The sequence below is a fragment of the Lagenorhynchus albirostris genome, chromosome 3 (assembly GCF_949774975.1).
Source record: "Lagenorhynchus albirostris chromosome 3, mLagAlb1.1, whole genome shotgun sequence".
In the NCBI taxonomy this organism is placed as follows: domain Eukaryota; kingdom Metazoa; phylum Chordata; class Mammalia; order Artiodactyla; family Delphinidae; genus Lagenorhynchus; species Lagenorhynchus albirostris.
The window spans coordinates 152446847-152469030 of record NC_083097.1 but is presented as its reverse complement, the minus strand read 5'-3'; the positions used below and the strand labels follow the sequence as shown (position 1 = coordinate 152469030).

Genomic DNA, 22184 nt, shown 5'->3' with positions numbered 1-22184 from the left:
TGTGTGCTTGGCATGTGCACACTCAGCACCCCTCCCCCGGCAGTTGTGCACGTGCAGTTACTACCTCTGTCCTGAGACATCTCCAGGCTGTCCTTTGCAGGCCTGTTCCTGGGTGTGGACAGATACATTGCATGCATGGTCATGCACACACAGACCCTTCAGGTGTACAGGTTAGAAACACACAGGTTCTCCCTCGTCAGGAACACCTGAGCATTCGGTCATATGTATGCACAGCCCTTCGGACATGTGCATGTGACAGGCACATCTGCCTGTCACATATGAACACAGGCACATATGAACTCAGACACCCCAGTGACATGTGCAACCAAGTATGCACACGCTCGCCCACCTGGGCAGGGAACAAATAAGGTGCATCTGTGCCCAAAGACACGTGTGCGTTTATAGTCATTCACATAAAAGTCCTACCTTGGTGTAGTACTGTCGACTGAAGAGGGACACTCTGCTTCCTCAGCCTGGCCCAGTCCTCAGTTGGCCTCTTTCTTACATGTGCATGTACCCACTATGGGACTTGTATTTTACCTAAGTATGGGCTTACTTAGAGCCCTCAAGTCACCCACCACTCCAGTTTGGACCCCTCTTTCTACAAGGATAAGGTGACATCCCTCTTTCATATTCTACCCTCTACTCCACTGCCCCCTTCTAGGGCCATGACCCAAAACCTTCAGAGGTGGAAACTGAGTGATTCTTCACCACAAATTCATGTCCTAGTCCTCCTGGGCACACAGCTAAACTTTAATTTCCCAGGCTCTCTCACAGTCAGGTGTGGCCATGTGCTAACTAGTTCCCACCAACTGAATGTGAGTGGACCTCCACATTCTCTCCTTCCCCTTTAGCTGACTGGATACAGAAGATGATGAAGCCCTAAGGGCTTGTGGAGCCACAAAAAGGAAGGAGCCTAGGTCTCCACATTAGTGTAAGAAGACAAGCCATCCATCAACCAGGAACACCAGCCTTGGACTGTTAAGGGAGAGAGAAATCAACTTCTTCTAGCTGTTTTACACATTAGAGTCTACTTGTTATAGCAGTTAGCATTATCCTAGTTAATATAGCTCTTCACCCAGTCCTAACTCACTTCTTTCCAGACACCTTGTTCCAGGTCAGACAGACAGAGAGATTCAATAAAGTCAGACTTGGTGTGTGTATTGGGAGTTGCATTTGGGCCTGGAGCATTGCCAATGGTGGTCTTAATAAGGTGCATGACGGTGTCAGTATACCTGTGATGGGGGGTGGCTGTGTCATGGATCCGGGCCTAGCCTCATAGGGGGTTTTAAAGTTTACAAGCTCTCCCCCCAACATGACCTCTAGACCAAACATTCATTCTTTCACCAATTACTTATTAATCAACTTCTATGTGCCAAGCACTTTTCCAGATGCTGGGGATTAAGTAGTGACTATAGCTGATAAAAATCTAAGCCCTCATGGAGGTCTAGTGAAATGCACATGTCCTTGTTTGCACAGATACAGATAAATCTCTAAAATATACATACATATATCGCTAATTTTAAAAAGATGTCTCAGCACTTAATCCTGAAGAAATTCATTCATTCAACAGGACAACTTCTTAAAGGAGCAGGAAACCAACTGTCCCACCCTGTGATCTATAACAGGGGTCATTAATTCAAGCGTCTAGAAGGGCCAGGCAGGTGCTGTAAATTAGTGGCCAGAGTGGAGACTAGCTTAGAAAAGTAAGGCATTTTTAGCAGGGCAGCCCCATGAGCCTAGTGTGGTTGGGTCTTCCAATTTTTCCTGAGAAGCTGGAAACTTGGATTTTTAATTTGAATTTGTCTCCTGATTTAAAATATCGGTAGTTAAGTCATTTACTGAAATAGCATCAGCAAGAGCTCTATTTGGCTGTGGGCCACCAGTTTTCCACCTTTGCTCCACGGCCAGCTTTCCCGGACCTTTCCTGGACGCTTCCTGCTGCGCCAGGCAGGCACTACAATCGTTTGGATACGAATGGGCCCCAGCTATCACTGGGACGGGATTCGGGTCTGCTCCTCCTGCTGAAACCCAACTGGGCCTGAGGAACTGGGAATGCTGGACGCCATCAAGTAAAGGAATTCTGTTTCCAAAGGCGTGGAGCCAGAAATGGCTAAAAAGTCTCGCCCTAGTGAGTTCTATGCGGCGCGGGAGTTGGAATTCTAGTCTCCGCCTTCAATTTAGAACTCACTTCTGCTTGGACTGGGAAAGGTTACTCCAGGGACGCCACCAGTGGCCAGAGGCCAAGAGAGTTCTAGGCTTCGTCTTCCCAGCCCGCGCGAGCGGCCCATGAAAACTACAAGTTCCAGCATGCCCCACTTCACAGACGACCCTCGCGCTGCCCGCCGACACAAATCATCCCTCTGCTCCCCGTTGGCCCACAAGCCGAAAGTGCTGTTCCATGATTGGTTGCTGCTCTTGTCGCTCATAAGAACCCACTGCTGAGGCTGGCTGACAGGTGCCTCGCAGCCGCCAAGGCACTCGACCAGGATGGGAGGCTGCTCAGCAAATACAGCCGCCGTCTCCACGGCAGCGAGGCTTTACTTTTGCTGGCAGTTCCCAGGTGACACTAGGGTTGGAGGGCTTCCGGCCGGAGGCTATTAGATGGAACACCCGGAAGGCGGAAGTCCTAAGACGGAAGTGGTCGAGAGGAACGGAGAATGGCGGCGGCGGCGGTGGCGGCGGCAGGCTGGGTTTGGCGCTGGGGCTGGGGCCGGCGATGCCCGGGGAGGCCTGGGCTTCCCGGCCCCGGCCCTGGCCCCACTACACTTCTACTTTTTCTCCTGTTTCTGGGGCCGGTGGCTGCCGATATAACTGACGGCAACAGTGAACACCTCAAACGGGAGCATTCGCTTATCAAGCCCTACCACGGTGAGGCCTGGGGCGGGAATGAGTTCAGGGTGAGGGCGAGGCTGGATGGGGTTGGGGAAGGGGTGCCCTTTATCCTGGTCAGAGCAGTTATGTGGGTTCTCTGCCTCTGGCAAAGCGAGTCCTGGCCTGGCCTTTTACGCACCTGTCTGTGCCCGTGTCTCTGCCCACAGGGGTCGGTTCCAGCTCCACGCTCCTCTGGGACTTCCAAGGCAGCACAATGCTCACGAGCCAGTACGTGCGTCTGACCCCTGACGAGCGCAGCAAAGAGGGCTCTATCTGGAACCACCTGGTGAGTGGTTCCCAAGAGGCTAGGCAGAGCATTAAGTAAGTCACTGCAGTCAGCAGCCTAGACCTGAGCTTAGTTTGAATGCCGCCCTTCCCTCCTCCGTCCCCTTCCCCATCTTGGTCACACCCGCCAGTAATAACAGGTAATGACAATTGAAGTAACCATGTGTAAGGAGCTGTGCTTGACATTTCGTACACTCTTCTTACTTCGTTCCTTCAAAAGCCATGTGAAGTAACTGATGTTATCTCTGTTTCACTGACTAAGAAGCTAAGACTCAGAGTTGAAAGTGCCTTCCCCAAAATCACATAGCCAGTAAGTAGAGGGGCTGTCATCTGCCTGAACTGAACCCTCTCATTAGTGGGATAAGTGGAACGAGTGGGGTCTTCATTGGGTATTTTTTGTGTGTTAGGCACTGACTTCAACGTGCCTTATCGCACTTAATTCTCAAACAGACTGATGTAGATGGCTATCCTGAGTTTTTGCAGAGCTAACAGACAGCGAATGGCATAAACAACGTTTAAACTCTGATCTGTCTCATTTCCAAGCCCAGCAATTCATTTGCTACACTTGACCCAGCCTGGACAGTGGAGGAACCCCTTAGAAATACTTGCAGACTCAGTCCCCTTCCTTAGTGCTTGATTGAGGGTCTAGTCATCAGTGGACTCATGGGCAGTTTAGTTTCTGTGACCTTTGCTGTAGAGGTTAGGGAGCCTCAGGTGTCACTGGTGTGTCATATATAAGCAGTGGCCAAGATCAGCTGCTGCACAGACTCCACACCAAGGAAGGTCAGGAAAGGGGTGAAAGGGGAATAATTGGGGGCAGAATGTACTCCTTCCTCAGCCTGCCTGATCCCAACCGTTCCCATGGCCTAAGCTGTTGGCGAGTGTCCTAGTTTTCTTTGTTACTCTGCTCTTTGGTCCCTTCTGGATGACGTCCCCATTTAGTTCTGAGAGCCCACACTGTCCTTGTGTTGCCTCATCTGCCTGTTACCTCAGCTCCACCTCTCCTTCCAGCTAGGGGCATCTGGGGATACTTTGTTTAGCTTTCACTCTGATCCTCAGAGCCTGGGGTCTCCTGTGAAGGGACAAACATGCATTATGTCTGCACAGTCCGGCCTCTAGTGCCTGACATTTCCAGTCATTCGCTCTGTTAATTTTGTTCCAGCCTCTCTGGCTGCCTTCTTGCCTCAGGACCTTTGCACTTGTTACCTCTGTCTGGGACACTGTCTCCAGTCTCTTCATGCTTGCTTGGTTTCTTCTTATCTGTTAAGTCTCAGCTCGAGTGCCACCCACTCAGAGAGTACTTCATTAACTATTTCCCCCGGAGTCACATTCTGTCACATTTTTCTGTCATATAAATTTTTAAAAAAATTTTATTTTATATTAGAATATAGTTGATTTACAATGTTGTGTTAGTTTTAGGTGTACAGCAAAGTGATTCATTTATACATATACATATATACATTCTTTTTTCAGATTCTTTTCCCATAGAGGTTATTACAGAATATTAAGTAGAGTCCCCTGTGCTATACAGTAGGTCCTTGTTGTTTATTTTATATACAGTAGTGTGTATTTGTTAATCCCAAACTCCTAATTTATCCCTCCCCCACGTTTCCCCTTTGGTAACCATAAGCTTGTTTTCAAAGTCTGTGAGTCTGTTTCTGTTTTGTAAATAAGTTCATTTGTATCTTTTTTTTTTTTTTTTACATTTCACATAGAAGTGATATCATATGATGTTTGTCTTTCTCTGTCTGACTTACTTCACTTAGTGTGGTAATCTCTAGGTCTATCCATGTTGCTGCAAATGGCATTATTTCATTCTTTTTTATGGCTGAGTAATATTCCATTGTATATATGTACCACATTTTCTTTATCCATGTCAGTGGACATCTAGGTTGCTACCATGTCTTCACTATTTTAAATAGTGCTTCAGTGAACATTGGGGTGCATGTATCTTTTCAAATTAGAGTTTTGTCTGGGTATATGCCCAGTAGTGGGATTGCTGGATCATATGGTAGTTCTATTTTTAGTTTTTTAAGGAACCTGCATACTGTTCTCCATAGTGGTTGTACCAGTTTACATTCCCACCAACAGTGTAGGAGAGTTTCCTTTTCTCCACACCCTCTCCAGCATTTATTGTTTATAGACTTTTTTTTTTAATAGTTATTTATTTGGTTGCGCTGGGTTTTTTAGTTGTGGCATGAGAACTGTTAGTTGTGGCATGCATGTGGGATCTAATTCCCCTGACCAGTGATTGAATCTGGGCCCCCTGCATTGGGATCATGGAGTCTTAACCACTGAGCCACCAGGGAAGTCCCTGTAGACTTTCTGATGATGGCCATTCTGACTGGTGTGAGGTGATACCTCATTGTAGTTTTTTTTTTTATCCTTAGGTAGCTTTTTATTATATCATCATTCAAAGGAGCATATGATAAGAGAGCAGTGGTATAAAGTGCCAAAGAAGATCAGGAGAGAGTTGACTTGTTGACTTCAGGCTGGGGTGAACATGGCTTCACAAAAGAGGTAGCCCATGAGCAGAAGTAGGTTTCTTCTTTCTCGAGAAACCAGAACCCCTTTTGCTTTCTCCAACAAAACATCCATTCAGAATACTATTCTTTGCCAAAAGATAAAATTTTGAAGTCATCTGAGGCCATCAAGGAATTACATAACAAAAATCATGATAGGTTTCCAACTTTCTTCAACATGCAGGGTTATCTGCTCCTTCATGGAAGCTAGAATAGTGGTGGCTGTGGTCTCGGGTTCCATGCCTGGGCCAGTGGAGGCAGCTTCCTGATGGGTCTGTGGTTGCCTCTTCTCCACCAATGAGGCCTGCTCAGGAGCTGGCATTCCTCTTTCCAGGTTAGGCAGCGGCCGTTGTCACCCTGGGGATCAGGAACATCAGCTCCAGGGGTCGCCTCTGCGGCACCCCAAAAAATTTAAAGAGTGCCGCAGCCGAGCGGCTGCCTGCCTTTCCTTCTCCCACCTGCTCCCTACCCGGAAGTGGCTCTCCTCCCCAACCCCCCCCCCCCCCCCGGCAGCGGTGGTGGCCAACTTGCCCCTCTACCCTTGCCCGTGGTGCCACCCCAGAGCCCCCTCTACTGCCCAGAGGCTGCTGCCACCCACCTAGCCGCCTGCCTGCCTGCTCAGCCACCCCCTCATTCTAGTGTTGATGTGCACTTCTCTAATAATCAGTGATGTTGAGCAGCTTTTCATGTGCATCTTGGCCATCTGTATGTCTTTGGAGAATCGTCTATTTAGATCTTCTGCCCATTTTTTGATTGTATTGTTTGTTTTTGATATTGAGCTGCGTGATCTATTTGTATACTTTGGAGATTAATCCCTTGTCCATTGCTTTGTTTGCAAATGTTTTCTCCCATTCTGTGGATTGTCTTTTTGTTTTGTTTATGGTTTCCTTTGCTGTGCAAAAGCTTTTAAGTTTAATTAGGTCCCATGTATTTTCAGATAACTTTTTCTTTTGGCCTCACTGTGCGGCATGCAGGATGTTAGTTCCCCAACCAGGGATCGAACCCGGGCCTCCTGCAGTGGAAGCGTGGTGTCCCAGCCACTAGACCGCCAGGGAAGTCCCCATGTTTTCTGGTAACTTTTAAAAATTATAATGTAGCCTTATATTTTTCAAGGAAGTGAGTTCAGCATAACATTACAAAATTTTTTTTTTTAAATGAGGTACAAATAGTGCTGGAACTGCTAGAAATTGGTTCAGTCCCAAGTAACTTAATTATGGTTGGAGGTAGTTGGTGGTTGGCAGTGTCACAGGCTGAGAGAATTCTGTACTTGCCTTCATCAAGTTTTTCAGTCTGGAATATAATTGTGCTGTCTTTCTTCCCCCGCCTCCTGTTCAGTGGAATCTAAATATTGCAATTTGAGATCCACTCTTTTATTTATTTATTTATTTTTGGTATCTTTATTGGAGTATAATTGCTTTACAATGTTGTTAGTTGCTGCTGTATAAGAAAGTGAATCAGCTATATGTATACATATATCCCCATATCCCCTCCCTCTTGAGCCTCCCTCCCACCCTCCCTATCCCACCCCCTAGGTTGTCACAAAGCACCGAGCTGGTCTCCCTGTGCTGGGCAGCAGCTTTCCACTAGCCGTCCATTTTACATTTGGTAGTGTATATATGTCAATGCTACTCTCTCACTTCCTCCCAGCTTCCCCTTCCCGCCCTGTGTCCTCAAGTCCATTCTCTACATCTGTGTCTTTATTCCTGCCCTGCCACTAGGTTCATCAGTACTGTTTTTTTAGATTCCGTATATATGTGTTAGCATACGGTATTTGTTTTTCTCTTTCTGACTTATTTCACTCTGTATGACAGACTCTAGGTCCATCCACCTCATTACAAATAACTCGATTTCGTTCCTTTTTATGGCTGAATAATATTCCATTGTATATATGTGCCACATCTTTATCCATTCATCTGTCATGGACACTTAGATTGCTTCCATGTCCTGACTATTGTAAATAGTGCTGCAATGAACATTGGGGTGCATATGTCTTTTTGAATTATGGTTTTCTCTGGGTATATGCCCAGTAGTGGGATTGCTGGGTCATATGGTAATTCTATTTTTAGTTTGTTAAAGAACCTCCATACTGTTCTCCATAGTGGCTGTATAATTTACATTCCCACCAACAGTGCAGGAGGGTTCCCTTTTGAGATCCACTTGAATAAGCCCAAATTGTACATCATTTTTAAAAATTGAACTTGTATTTTCATTTCATTTCCCACACAGAATTTTAACTTAATGCAGTATATTTAATGCTTGAAAATTTTACTGATTAGCCTATCATGTACCTCTGCAAATAAAATAAGTGTAATAATTTAAGCTTTTAACCTTGTTGGGACCTTGAAATTAAGTTTTAATATTTTCTTTGGGATTATTATAATTATCATTGGTATACAATTGATCAAAAGAAATGCCTTACCCAATTACACAATTTTTGAATAATTATTACACAAAGTAAACATTTATTGAAATGTATCTCATCCAGCTGTCATCTCCCCACTGTTTGGATGGATGTCATTGTCAGAATGAGAAGCTTTAGCGTGACTTCTGCTTTTTGTTCTTACCTGTGTGAATGCTGAGAACTTGTGTTTGCTTAAATAGTAGATGGAGATGCAGGGAGTTTTGTTATAGCAGGGTCACTCAGTGTTTTGAACTTCTTTGGTTTATAAACCCTAAATCATGTAGTGATCTTTCATCAAAAATTTTAACAATGTATCAGCTGACTGTTAGGTTAGCTCTGCCTTGATGTGGATAGACCTAGAGACTGTCATACAGAGTGAAGTAAGTCAGAAAGAGAAAAACAAATATCGTATAATATTGCTTATATGTGGAATCTAGAAAAATGGTACAGATGAACTTACTTGCAAAGCAGAAATAGAGTCACAGATGTAGAGAACAAACTTATGGGAGATTGGGATTGACATATATGCACTACTATAGATAATATAAAATAGATAACTAATGAGAACCTACTGTATAGCACAGGGAACTCTACTCCGTGGTCTATGGTGACCTAAATGGGAAGGAAATCCAAAAAAGAGTGGATATATGTATACGTATAATTGATTCACTTTGCTATACAGCAGAAACTAACACAACATTGTAAAGCAACTATACTCCAATTAAAAAAAAAAGGATTAGGTCTGCCTTTCACTTTATTGCAAGCCAAGACACAGAAACTACCTAACTGTAAAATGGTCTGTGACCGCCAATGATTGATTCTGATTTAGTTGGCCTGGGGGAGGGCCAGGGCATTAAGATTTCTGAGCTCCCCATGTGGCTCAGCTGTGCGGCCAGGGTGGAAAACCATGGCCATGTCATGTTCTGCCCTCAAAAGCAACTTCTACATCAGTTCTAGCCCGTACCTCATCTGCTTAAAATCCTTCTTTATATTGTCTGTATCACAGTATTCTGTCTGATGTTCTGCAGTCTTACCTGCAGTACACAGAGACTTTTTAAGGCCAGGATAGTCTTGGAGGTCTAGGTCTAGGTCAAGGTCTTCTAGGTCCTCAACTTCCATGTGTACTCTTTCCTGAAACTGATCTCCCTGCAAACATGCCAGGGATAGGAGGGGAGGTTTTCCTTTCCCACCTTCCAGTGCATCGTTGCCCTTCTCAGAGGCACACCTCCCACCAGCTTGGAGTCTTATTCTCAGTGCATTGTTCCCAGGCATAGAAAACTCCTGGGCACCAAAGAGCCCATTTGAAATCTTAGTTTCTAGGCTGACTTTTGTGTATGTGAGATATGTTTTTAAGTTTTTTCAAATACATGAGGGCTTTTCTAGTTATTTTTATTTTTTAAGTTATTGATACCTAGTTTAATTTCATCGTGGTCAAGGAACAGGTTCTGTGATTTCAATCCTTGGAGGTCTGTTGAGACTTGCAAATGGTCCTTCGAATGATCAGGATTTTGGGGAAACATTCCATGTGTGTTTCTGAAGGATGTGGATTCTTTACTGCTTGAGTGAAATGTGCCATTTAGATCCTTAGGTCATGTTTGCTGATTGGGTTCAAATCTCTATATCTTTCTGACATTTTTGCTTGTTTTTATCAGTTATTAGGAGAGGTGTATTAAAATGCCTGTGTATGGATTTGTCTTTATCTTTGTAGTCTGTCAGTTTCTGCTTTATATATTTTGAGACCAAAATTTTCCTGAAAAATGGAGTCTTTTGTTCTTAAGAAGAGTCCCCTTCTAAACTTTGTTATTGGCATAGCTGCACAAGCTTGCTTTTGCTTAGTTTTTGCATGCAATATCTTTTCCTATCCTTTTCTTTTTCCCACTTCTTTATGTTTTAGAGTTGTCTCCTGTAAACAGCATAAAATTAGGCTTTTGGACAGTTATTCATTTATTTTTATTGTGGTAAAATACAATAACATAAAATTTACCATTTAACCTTTTATTGTTTTTTACTTTTAAATACTTCAATATTTTAAACCATTGTCTTCAGTACGATACTCAATGGCATTGGGACAGTTTTTTTAAATGTAATGGTCACCACAAAGGATGCAAGAATGGGGAAAAGACAGTCTCTTCAGCAAGTGGTGTTTGGAAAGTTAGACAGCTGCAATACAGCTGCAATCAATGAAGTTAGAACACACCCTCACACCATGTACAAAAATAAACTCAAAATGGCTTAAAGACTTAAATATAAGACATGACACCATAAAATTCCTAGAAGAGAACATAGGCAAAACATTCTCTGACATAAATCCTACCAATATTTCCTTAGGTCAGTCTCCCAAGGCAATAGAAATAAAAGCAAAAATAAACAAATGGGACCTGGTCAAACTTACAAGCTTTTGCACAGCAAAGGAAACCATAAACAAAATGAAAAGAAACCTATGGACTGGGAGAAAGTATTTGCAAATGATGCGACCAACAAGGGCTTAATTTCCAAAATATACAAACAGCTCATACAATTCAATAACAAAAAAAAACCCCAACCCAATCAAAAAATGAGCAGAGGGCTTCCCTGGTGGCGCAGTGGTTGAGAGTCCACCTGCCAATGTAGGGGACGTGGGTTTGTGCCCCGGTCTGGGAAGATCCCACATGCCACGGAGTGGCTAGGCCCGTGAGCCGTGGCCGCTGAGCCTGCGCGTCCAGAGCCTGTGCTCCGCAACGGGAGAGGCCACAACAGTGAGAGGCCTGCGTACCGCGAAAAAAAAAAGAGCAGAAAACCTAAATAGACATTTCTCCAAAGAAGACGTACAGATGGCCAATAGGCACATGAAAAGATGCTCATCATCTCTGATTATTAGAGAAATGCAAATCAAAACTGCAGTGAGGTATCACCTCACACCGGTCAGAATGGCCATCATTAAAAAGTCTACAAATAATAAATGCTGGAGAGGGTGTGGAGAAAAGAGAACCCTCTTACACTGTTGGTGGGAATGTAAATTGGTGCAGCCAGTATAGAGATTCCTCAAAAAACTAAAAATAGATTTTCCATATGATCTGGCAATCCCATTCCTGGGCATATATCCAGATAAAACTCTAATTTGAAAAGATACATGCACTCCAGTGTTCATTGCAGTACTATTTACAATAGCCAAGAGACGGAAACAACCTAAATGTCCATCGACAGATGAATGGATAAGGATGTGGATATAGAATGGAATATTACTCAGCTACACAAAAGAAGGAAGTAATGCCATTTGCAGCAACATGGATGGACCTAGAGATGATCATACTAAGTGAAGCAAGTCAGACAGAGAAAAACAAATACATCAATTATATGTAGAATCTAAAATATGACACAAATGAACATATTTAGGAAACAGAAAGAGACTCACCGATATAGAGAACAGACTTGTGGTTGCCAAGGGGGAAGAGGGTGGGGGAGGGAAGGATTGGGAGTTTGGGATTAGCAGATGCAAACTATTATATATAGGATGGATAAATGACAAAGTCCTACTGTACAGCACAGGGAACTATATTCAATATCCTATGATAACCCATAATGGAAAATAATATGAAAAAGAATATATATATCTGTATAACTGAGTCACTTTGCTGGACAGCAGAAATTAACATTGTAAATCAATCTTCAATATTTAAAAAAATGTAAATACTGTAAAAAATGTAAATACTTTGATTACTGTAAATATGTATCTGCATGAAAAAGAAAATAAAATTTCTCAAAATATTTTTATTGTAACATAGAATGACATAAAAGTTACCATCTTAACCACTTTTCTTTTTATAATTAAAAAAAATTTATTTATTTATTTTTGGTAGCATTGGGTCGTTGTTGCTGCGCAGGGCTTTCTCGGCAAGCAGGGGCTACTCTTCATTGTGGTGCGCAGGTTTCTCATTGCCGTGGCTTCTCTTGTTGCGGTGCACAGGCTCTAGGCATGTGGGCTTCAGTAGTTGTAGCATGCAGGCTTCAGTAGTTACAGCTCGTGGGCTTCAGTATTTGTGGCACGCAGCCTCAGTAGTTGTGGCTCACGGGCTCTAGAGCTCAGGCTCAGTAGTTGTGGTGCACGGGCTTAGTTGCTCCGCAGTATGTGGGATCTTCCCGGACCAGGGCTTGAACCTGTGTCCCCTGCATTGGCAGGCGGATTCTTAACCACTGCGCCACCAGGGAAGTCCCTTAACCGCTTTCAAGTGTACAGTTTAGTGGCATTAAGTACATTGACCTTGTTGTGCAACCATCACCACCATCTATCTCCAGAACTTTTTCATCATCCCAAACTGAAACGGTACTCATTAAACACTAACTCCCCGTTCCCTGCCTCCCCACAGCCCCTGGTAACCACTATTCTACTTTCTGTTTCTGAATTTGACTCTTCTAGGTATCTCACATAAATGGAATCATAATATATTTGTCTATATCTGGCTTATTTCACTTAGCATAATATCTGCAAGGTTCATCCATGTTGTAGCATGTGTTAGTACTTCATTCCTTTTCATGGCTAAATAACATTGTGTGTGTGTGTGTGTGTGTGTGTGTGTGTGTGTGTGTGTGTGTGTGTGCGTGCGCGCGCGCACACCACATTTTGTTTATCCATTCATCTGTTGGTGGACACTGGGTGGTTTCCACCTTTTGGCTATTGTGAACAGTGTTGCTACGTACATGGGTGGACGTAGATGGTTTTCACTTTTTTTTTGGTAAATAACTAGGAAATGGAATTGCTGGGTCATATGGTAACTCTTTGTTTAACTTTTTGAGGACCACCAAACTGTTTTCCATAGCAACCACACCATTTTACATTCTCACCAGCAGTGCATCAGGGTTCCAATTTCTCCACATCTTTACAATACTTATTTTCCTTTTTTAAAAAAAATTTATTTATTTATTTATTTTTGGCTGTGTTGGGTCTTCGTTTTTGTGCGAGGGCTTTCTCTAGTTGCGCCAAGCAGAGGCCACTCTTCATCGCGGTGCGCGGGCCTCTCACTGTCGCGGCCTCTCTTTTTGTGGAGCACAGGCTCCAGACGCGCAGGCTCAGCAGTTGTGGCTCACGGGCCCATTTGCCCTGTAGCATGTGGGATCCTCCCAGACCAGGTCTCGAACCTGCGTCCCCTCCATTGGCAGGCAGACTCTCAACCATTGCGCCACCCCCTGATTTAGTGAATGGTCAGACTGAAGTCTCAGTCTGACCCTTTCCAGTTTTTTGATGATAGCCATCCAAATGGGTGTAGAGTGGTATCTTGTGGTTTTGATTTGCATTTCTCTAATGACTAATGATGTTGAGCGTCTTTTCATGTGCTTATTAGCCATTTGTATATATTCTTCTATGAAAAAATGTGTATCCAAGTCCTTTGCCCATTTTTGAATTGGGTTTTTTGTTGAGTTTCAGGAGTTTTCTATATATTCTGGACATTATATATGATTTGGAAATATATTCTCTCAGTCTGTGGATTGTCTTTTCATTCTCTTCATGTTCTTTGACGTGTAAAAGGTTTTAATTTTGATGAAGTCCAATTTGATTTTTTTGTTGTCTGTGCTTTGGTGTAATATCTAGAAAATTATTGCTAAATCTGGTGTTGTGAAGATTTTCCCCCATTGTTTTTTCTAAAGAGTTTTGTAGTTTTAGCTCTTAAGTTTAAGTCTTTGATCTGTTATTTTTAAAATTAAACTTTTTATTTTGAGATAATTGTAGATTCACATGCAGTTGTAAGAAAAAATACAGAGATTAAGAGGTACAGACTTCCAGTTATAAAATAAATAAGTCATGGGGATGTAATGTACAGCATAGGGAATGTGGTCAGTAATATTACAGTAACTTTCTATGTTGACAGATAGTTACTAGACTTATTGTGGTGATCAATTCGTAATGTATATAAATATCAATCCCTGTGTGGTGCACCTGAAACTAATATTGTATATGAACTGTACTTCATTAAAAAAAAGAAGAAGGAAAAATAATACAGGGAGATCATGTGTACCCTTACCAGCATTTAGTCTATCTACATTTAGTAAAATTACTGATACGTTTATTTGGGTTTAATCTGCCATCTTACTATTCACTTTCTGTTTGTACTGACTGTTCTCTGTTCATTCTTCTCCCGGGTCTTGGCTTCTTTTGGGTTGGCTAATTTTTATTACACTTTTCCTCTTCTATTAGGTTGAAAGTTCTGTGCTTATTTCCCAATATTTTAATGGTTTCTCTGGAGTTTAAAGCACACATGTTTTACCAAAGTCTAATGATAACGCGTACTTTTAACTCCTTCCAGGACAATGCAAGGCTTTTAGAGCACTTTAACTCTTTTTACCCCGTTGTTATTAATCTTTCTGTTTTAAATCACACAAAGCATTATTGTTTTATGCAGTCAAATATTTATTTAGATTTTTAGTCTCATATCTACTTTAGTCATTGTTCTTCATTCCTTCGTGAATCTCTGACTTTACGTCTGGATCCGGATCACTTTTCTTCTCCCTGAAGAATGAAAGATAACTTTTTTCTTTTTTTTAATGAATTTATTTATTTATTTTTGGCTGCATTGGGTCTTTGTTGCTGTGTGCGGGCTTTCTTTAGTTACGGCGAGCGGGGGCTACTCTTTGTTGCAGTGCGCAGGCTTCTCATTGCGGTGGCTTCTCTTGTTGCGGAGCACGGGCTAGGTGCGTGGGCTTCAGTAGTTGTGGCTCACGGGCTCAGTGGTTGTGGCTTGTGGGCTCTAGAGCACAGGCTCAGTAGTTGTGGCGCACAGGCTTAGTTGCCCCGTGACACGTGGGATCTTCCCGGACCAGGGCTTGAACCCGTGTCCCCTGCATTGGCAGGCGGATTCTTAACCACTGCGCCACCAGGGAAGCCCCTGTGTTTGCAAGATTTTTTTTGCTGAAATGTGAGGCTTGGGTGCGTCCGTTTAGTCTAATTTCAGGGATTGTGAGGACTCATAGCTGAGCTACAATCCCTGGGAGGCCTTTCTCATTCATTCTTACTTTTCAGTTGCAGTTTTTGTCATCTCAGTCCAAAGCAAGACTGGTTCACCAGGCCTTCCATCCCCTCAGCAGGTCTTGGACTTAGATTCCGTGCCCATATGTCCTTGAGACCTGGTTCTTATCACCTCACAGTTGCCCCCTCCAGAATCTTCAGGGTCTCCCAGAGCCAATGAACTGTCAAGAACTGGGAGGGCTGACTTCACACTGTGTCAGGCTGTAGTGCAGGTGCCTGCAAACCCTTTGTTCTCAGGGGCCAGGTCTCCTCACCTGGGCTCCTGGTGCCCAGGCCCAGAACAGTGAATCTGGTAAATCAGTGATGCACAAGCCAGATCACCCACAATGGGACATAGGGTTTTTATTTTTCATTTGAGTTTTTTCTAATTACAGAAGTAATATGTTCAATACAGAAGATTCAGACATAGAAAGTAGACATTCCCCTCCCAGAATTAGCTTTCATTAATGTTGGTTCATATTTCTTTCAGTTCCTTCTTTCTCTACACATATGCTAATTTCTTTTTCAAAAATGAGCACATAGTGCTGATACTGTTTTGCAACTTATCTTTCCTCTTTTAGTATCTTTAATATCTTGATCTTGAACTGTAAGTGCTTATGGAACTCCCTCATTCTGTTAAAAAGCTGCCTCAGCAGCCTTGGGATACTCTGTGGCCTCCCACTCCCGACCTGGGAGGCCCAGCAGCCCCTTTCTCCCTGCTGAGAATGCTGGGGGGTCTGTTGGTCAGTGACACTCATGACCCTGCTGCCTGGCCCTGTTCTGAGTGTCATCTCGGTGCAGGGTCTGTGCCCGGTCACCTCCATCTGGCAGACAAGCTGGGGAGCTCTGAACAGCCCTCTCTGCTCTCCCTCTAGCCTTGCTTCCTCAAGGACTGGGAGATGCACGTTCACTTCAAAGTCCATGGCGCAGGGAAGAAGAATCTCCATGGTGATGGCATTGCCTTGTGGTATACCCGGGACCGCCTGGTGCCAGGTAGGGTGGCGCTCGCACAGGTGGGACCTGTGCATCTGTGGCCAAGGATCCTCCACTCTGCACCCCTTGTTAGGGCGCTGCTGCTCCTCTTTGAGGAAACCTGGGAGCTGGGGGCAACTGAAGGGAGCGTCCTTTTAGAAGATGACCCTGTGGCTCAACTCTGTGCCCCATTGTGGCCTGGTGTTCTACACCAGCTAATAATGGTTTTACCATTCTACCATTTTATTTTATTTTATTTTATTTATTTATTTAGGCTGTGCCAGGTCTTAGTTGCAGCACGGGGGATCTTTAGTTGCAGCATGTGGACTTCTTAGTTGTGGCATGCATGCAGGTTCTAGTTCCCCAACCAGGGATCGAACCTGGGCCCCCTACATTGAGAGCACGGAGTCTTACCCACTGGACCACCAGGGAAGTCCCTCTACCATTTTAAAAAGGATAAAACAAGGAAGACTGTGTGACAGAGACCATCTGTGGCCCACAAAGCCTAAAATGTTTGCTGTCTGGCCTTGGACAGAAGGGTTAAGGGATGGTTCTTACTGTAATGGCCACCTGTTTTTCACAGGTTGGGTATCCCCTTGTCACCTGACACCTCAGAGCACATAGGCAGGTGCTGTTCCTTCACAGTTCAGGCTTCAAACTTGAGTCCTCTCTGCCACACCCCTGAGACCACCCTCCAGTCCCCCACCCCACCCCCACTTAAAGATCCCTTCTCTTTCCTGGGAGAATGACCACAGATTAACCCACCCATGCTGGCATTACTTTGTCCTTCAGGTATCCATGGGACAACTCCAGTTTCTCCCGTTACAGGAGCATCTCCTTCTAATTCCAGGGCCTGTGTTTGGAAGCAAAGACAACTTCCATGGCTTAGCCATCTTCCTGGACACATATCCCAATGATGAGACCACAGAGGTAGGCCCCTGCTCTCCTGCAGAGCAGAACGGGACTTCTCCCTGGTCCCTGCATGAGAGGAGCCTCCAGGGATCAGGGTGGTGGGTGCCCTGCGGCCTCCCACGGGCTGGGCTGGCCTCAGAGTAACCCGTGTCTTGTTTCAGCGTGTGTTTCCGTACATCTCCGTGATGGTGAACAATGGCTCCCTGTCCTACGACCACAGCAAGGATGGCCGCTGGACCGAGCTGGCAGGCTGCACGGCTGACTTCCGCAACCGCGATCACGACACCTTCCTGGCCGTGCGCTACTCCCGGGGTCGCCTGACGGTGAGCGAGCGGGAGGGGCGGCTCTGGGGGGGCTCGGGAAGGTGGGCAGGCCGGCCCCAGGCTGCCCTTGACCTGCTGGTCGGCCGCAGGTGATGACTGACCTGGAGGACAAGAACGAGTGGAAGAACTGCATTGACATCACGGGCGTGCGCCTGCCCACTGGCTACTACTTTGGAGCCTCAGCCGGCACCGGCGACCTGTCTGGTGAGTGTGTGGGCTGAGTGAGGTGTGAAGTCTCAGTCTGACCTTCCCTGGTACTTTGGGAGCTTGTGACACAGCCAGTCCCTTTCCTTCTGACCTTCCTTCATTTGATTCCACGCTTGCCTGGTTTTCTTCCTCCTTTTGCCATATCCATGAGCAGTCCCTCACCGCCATCTCTCTCTGTCCTCTAGGGGCTGGGGTGCTTTGAATCTGGATGCAGTGGACCCCCAGATTTCCATCTCCAGACCTGTGTCACCAGCATCCTGCTCAGCATCTCCGCCTGGTGCCAAGCAGGCCTCTCAGCCTTCACACACCCACAGCCAGAGATAGAAACGAATCTCTGTCCTTGTAGTTGCTCAGGTCAAAACACCTTGGTATCATTCTGGTCTCTGCATTTTCTCTCACACGTCACCTCTCATCCGTTGGCTGGTCCTGCTGGCTTTGTCTTCTCCCTGTCTCAGACCACTTTTCTCCCTTCCTCTACTGCTGGCACGTCCGGGCCACCATCCTCCCTCACTCGGACAACCACAGGAGCTTCCCGGGGGTCCCTCTTCCCACGCCAGCCCCAACAGTTTCTCCCAGCACAGCAGCAGAGCTGCTCCTCCCACCTCCCTCCCAGCGGCACACTGCCAAGCCTGTGTGCCGCCTTCCCACCCCCTTCCCTCTGGCTCATCCTCCCTGCTCCCTGGTGACACTGCCCCTAGCCGCTCTTCAGACCCACCCCTGCCCTCCTGCCTTGGGCCTTTGTGCTTGCATCTCTCCCTTGGCTTCTCCAGGTCTTGCCCAGATGTCACTTCCTCAGTGGGACTGTCCCTGATTCCCTCATTTAAAGTCGCATACACACATCCCAGTCCCCTGCACACTTCCCATCACCTTTCCTAGCTTTATTTTTCTTCATAGCAGTTAACCATCCTGGAATCTGCCATGTAATTTATTTCATTATCTGTGTCCCCCTCACTGAATTGTAAGCTCCACAGAGTCAGGGCTCTGTCTTGTTTGGCCCACGGTGCATGCTGTAAGCATTGGGATGCTGCCTGCCTACACAGGCCTCTTGGGGCCACCAGGCCTGGGTGGCACTTGATGGTGGCCTTTGGCCTTGGTCCTTAGTCCCTTCTCAAGGCCCTTGGGAGGCACCAAGCCTGGGGCTGGCTCCTGCCTACCAGAGCTAGGAAGCAGTGTGGAGAACCAGTCAGAGGCTTGTTTATTGTCAGGACAGATGTTTCCAGGGCCTGTGAGCCAGCACCGTTCAGGAGCCTGCCCTTCACCATGCAAATACCTGGGTCCACCCTGTCCCAGTGTCTATTTTGCGGGGCGGAGGGGGGGTTTGTTTTAAAGTTTTTAATGTGGAAATTCCACTAAATACCCATAAGAGGGGAGGTGGTCTAATAAGCCCCTTGTTGCTGTTAACCAGTTTCAGTAATTACCAGCTCATGGCCCGTCTTGTTCCATCTGTGGATTCACTACAGCCCTCCTCTGGGTTACTTGGAATTCCATCTGACAGTGTTTCAGCAGGTGTCATGAGAAGGTTCTGGGAACAGAGCCAGATCTGTGGCAGGTGGATATTCTCTAAGGTTGTTTAGAGAGGCCCCGGGAAGGGCAATGGAGGGAGCCATGCACACAGTAGTGTCCGACCATTAGTTGGAGGGTTGTGCACGCCAGCCTCCCGTCAGGCATCGCATGCATAAAGGCACGTGATGTGTTCTTAGATAGGTAGCCGTCTCTTTCCCATTTTATACACCTGGGACCATTGGGCATTTGGGAGTTGAAGGGATCTTGTCAAGTTCATGCACCCAGGGAACGGCAGAGCTCAGATGGGACCTACCTGATGCCTGACTCCAGAGTCCATGCTTGTCCCTGAGCTTCCAGGGGCTGTGCATACTGGTGTCAGGTATGGCTGGGCTCTGCCCAATCCGGCCACGGGGGTCCTTGCTCTTTAGGCTCTCCCTTTTCTGGACCTTTCCTCAAATTCTAGTCAGTTAGCTGAGCTGATAGCTGGAGTCAGGTCCTTGACCGGGACCCTTGTCTTGGTTCGGAGCCTCAACCTCCCCATCTCAAAAATGGGTTGATCAGTTATTGTCAGTGTCATTTAGAGGTTCTCTCCTGCCCATACTAGTTGGACCCAGGCCTTTCTCAAGTCTCCTCAGGTACAGTCGCTTGACTGTGTGTCTGGCTGAGCTTTCAGCTGGCTGCCAAGTCGTTTGTCCGCATTCTGTATTTGGGTCTCTGTGACAGGAATGTCTGGGGGCTGCCTGCCCTTGGGAGGATCAGGCTTCTCAACCAGTCATAGAACAATGTGTGGGTCCTTATCTGGTTCTGTTTTCAAAGACATACTATCTGCAAGCAATACGCCTGTGCCTTGTCTGTACTTTCTCATTTATATGCCTTGATAACCATGCAAGATGGAGATTACCACCTGCATTTACAAATGAGGAAACTGAGCCTCAAAGAGGACAGCAGAGCCAGGATTAGACCCAATGATTTTGATTGTAAAACTCCTACTTTTTCCTGTCCGCTCTGCCTCCTTCCAGGTTTCTTGTTGCTGAGTTCTGGAGGTGTTCCAGCCCCTGGAATGCTGCCTGCTGGGGGCTACTGGGTTCTCCCCAGGGAACCTGGCCACTTTATGTGGTGGTGGGGGTGGTTGTTGGGCCACGTGCGCCGAAGCGTCTTCAGGCCCCTTAGAAGCTAACTCTCATCCTGCAGACAATCATGACATCATCTCCATGAAGCTGTTCCAGCTGATGGTGGAGCACACGCCTGACGAGGAGAACATTGACTGGACCAAGATCGAGCCCAGCGTCAACTTGCTCAAGTCGCCCAAAGGTATGCACTTGCAGCCCCTCCCGGTGGGGCCTGGGCCGGCTCAGGCAAGTGCCCGGGGTCCATCTGCCCTTCCCTGGTCCAGCCAGGCCCTTGGATCAGCAAATAGTGCTCATGAGCAGGTGTGTGGGCACCTGGTGTCTGCATCCTCCTGCACTCAGTGCTGGGATAACGGCCAGTGAAGCCAGAGGGGCTGTTTGTTGGTGTGGGTGGTGCGTGGGGCACTCTGATACCTCAGTGCGCGGCCTCAGTGAACGGCGTGGAAGTAGGTCCTGTGACTGCTGGGAGAGCTGATCCTCAGGTTTCCTCAGCTAGAAAGAGGTAAAAAGGCAAGATGTGAACTTGAGTTTTGGCAAAACCCCAAGCCTGAGTTCTTCCCAGAGTACTAGTCAGCCACCACTTCGTCCTCATGGAGCAAGGGTTCTCGTGCGGGAAGTGAGGCCCCTGTGTGTGTGTGTGTGTGGCGAAATCTATCCTAGGGGCTCCAAAGTTGTGCATGTGGGCCCAGCGGGTGATAGAGCACCAGTGGAACCCAACATTTTATGTGACATCTCACTTTTCTAAGATTCAAGTTGCTTTTAAATGTTTTGGGGGCCAAACAAATCCTGCCATAGACCAGTTTTGCGACCTTTGGTTGAAGGCTTTCTGCTGCCGAGGGTTTTCGGACACATCATCTGCTCTAGCCCACCCAGCAACCCCATGCAGCTGGCCAAGCAGGGGTTAACTCGTTTTCAGTTGGGTGGACCCATTGGGGTAGAGGGTCAAAGCAGAAGGATGGGGGTTGGGGGTCGGGGCCCTGGGAGAAACCGAACGCATCCAGATGTGATTGAGGGCAGCCTGTGGCCAGGGCTGTGTTTCTTCAGATGGGGACCTCAGACCACTGCATTGGGCTGGGAGTGGGCTTGTGAAAGCAGGTCCTGGGCCCGTCTCAGGCAGACTCAGGCTGTCAAGGAGACCCCAGGAGTCCAGTGTTCACCAGTTTCTTGTAGCAGAAAGCACCTCAGCCTGGATCCCTGGGAGCCTTGATCCCTGGGAACCTTGGTCCCAGTGAGGTTGGACAATCTCTGTGCATGCCCCTGCCCCTCACTGGTGCGGTGTGAGCAGGCCACAGCTGACGCCTCTAGGGTGGGTGTGGGGGCCTAAACGGGCTGTCGCCCTGCTCCCCCATCTCCTGGGAGCCTGTCCGGCCTCTCATTCCCCCCTCTCTCCTCCCTCAGACAACGTGGACGACCCGACGGGGAACTTCCGCAGCGGGCCCCTGACGGGGTGGCGGGTGTTCCTGCTGCTGCTCTGCGCCCTCCTGGGCATCATCGTGTGTGCTGTGGTGGGGGCCGTGGTGTTTCAGAAGAGGCAGGAGCGGAACAAGCGTTTCTACTGAGCAGCGGGCGCTCGATTTGGGGAAGGGCCCTGGCGCTAATGTGAACTGTTTTTTTTAACTAGGATTATAAAAGAAAAATAAGATGACCTTATTTCTTAACCATTTCAAAGAAATAATTAAAGAAGTATTTTCGTACATTTTGCTTCTTGCCCAGTGGGGACAGGCTTCAGGGCTGGGGAAAAGGGTTTGACATCCCCACAGCTGGGTGCAGAGGCCCTTGCCCTATGCCAGCCTCTCAGGAGCAGGAGGTCTGTGCCTGGTGCTGGGTCGAGACACCCGCAGGTGGCTGTTGAACACTGGAGGCCCCCAGACCACACTGGGGTGGGCATCTGAGGACATGAGCAGTGATCTTGTTCTGTGCTGTGTGGTGTGTGTGACAGAAGAGGAGGCCAGCTGGGGAGCCTGGGCCTCCCTGTTCACCCTCTGAGCTTCTTTCCAAGGCAGACCCTTGTGGGAGGCTGGAGGAGCAGTTTGGTGGGGCCCATAGTGTGACGGTTTGCTAAATAAAGTGAAATAACCAACCTCA

General features: G+C 46.7%; 2 protein-coding genes across 3 annotated transcripts in view; one reads left to right on the top strand and one right to left on the bottom strand.

Moving 5' to 3' along the window:
* Nucleotides 1-2570, bottom strand: part of RGS14 (regulator of G protein signaling 14) — a 16862-nt gene extending 14292 nt beyond the window's left edge. The window contains exon 1 of one of the 2 annotated variants that reach the window (XM_060144292.1): nucleotides 2387-2570. In XM_060144292.1, coding sequence (XP_060000275.1) covers nucleotides 2387-2429 — 43 coding nt within the window. In that variant the 5' untranslated portion in view covers nucleotides 2430-2570. The remainder of the gene's footprint in view (nucleotides 1-2386) is intronic. The other variant, XM_060144293.1, reaches the window with a different exon arrangement.
* Nucleotides 2470-22184, top strand: LMAN2 (lectin, mannose binding 2). The gene is made up of 8 exons (XM_060144294.1): nucleotides 2470-2871; nucleotides 3042-3160; nucleotides 15931-16048; nucleotides 16878-16957; nucleotides 17101-17262; nucleotides 17352-17466; nucleotides 20164-20283; nucleotides 21498-22184. Exons 1-8 carry the CDS (start codon nucleotides 2661-2663, stop codon nucleotides 21656-21658), a joined length of 1086 nt encoding a protein of 361 aa, XP_060000277.1. The 5' UTR covers nucleotides 2470-2660; the 3' UTR covers nucleotides 21659-22184.

Coding starts and splice junctions, on each gene's coding strand:
- LMAN2 (XM_060144294.1), top strand. CDS start 2,661: ATGGCGGCGGCGGCGGTGGCGGCGGCAGGCTGGGTTTGGCGCTGGGGC. Junction 2,872..3,041: donor GCTTATCAAGCCCTACCACG/GTGAGGCCTGGG, acceptor CTCTGCCCACAG/GGGTCGGTTCCAGCTCCACG. Junction 16,049..16,877: donor CCGGGACCGCCTGGTGCCAG/GTAGGGTGGCGC, acceptor TTCTAATTCCAG/GGCCTGTGTTTGGAAGCAAA.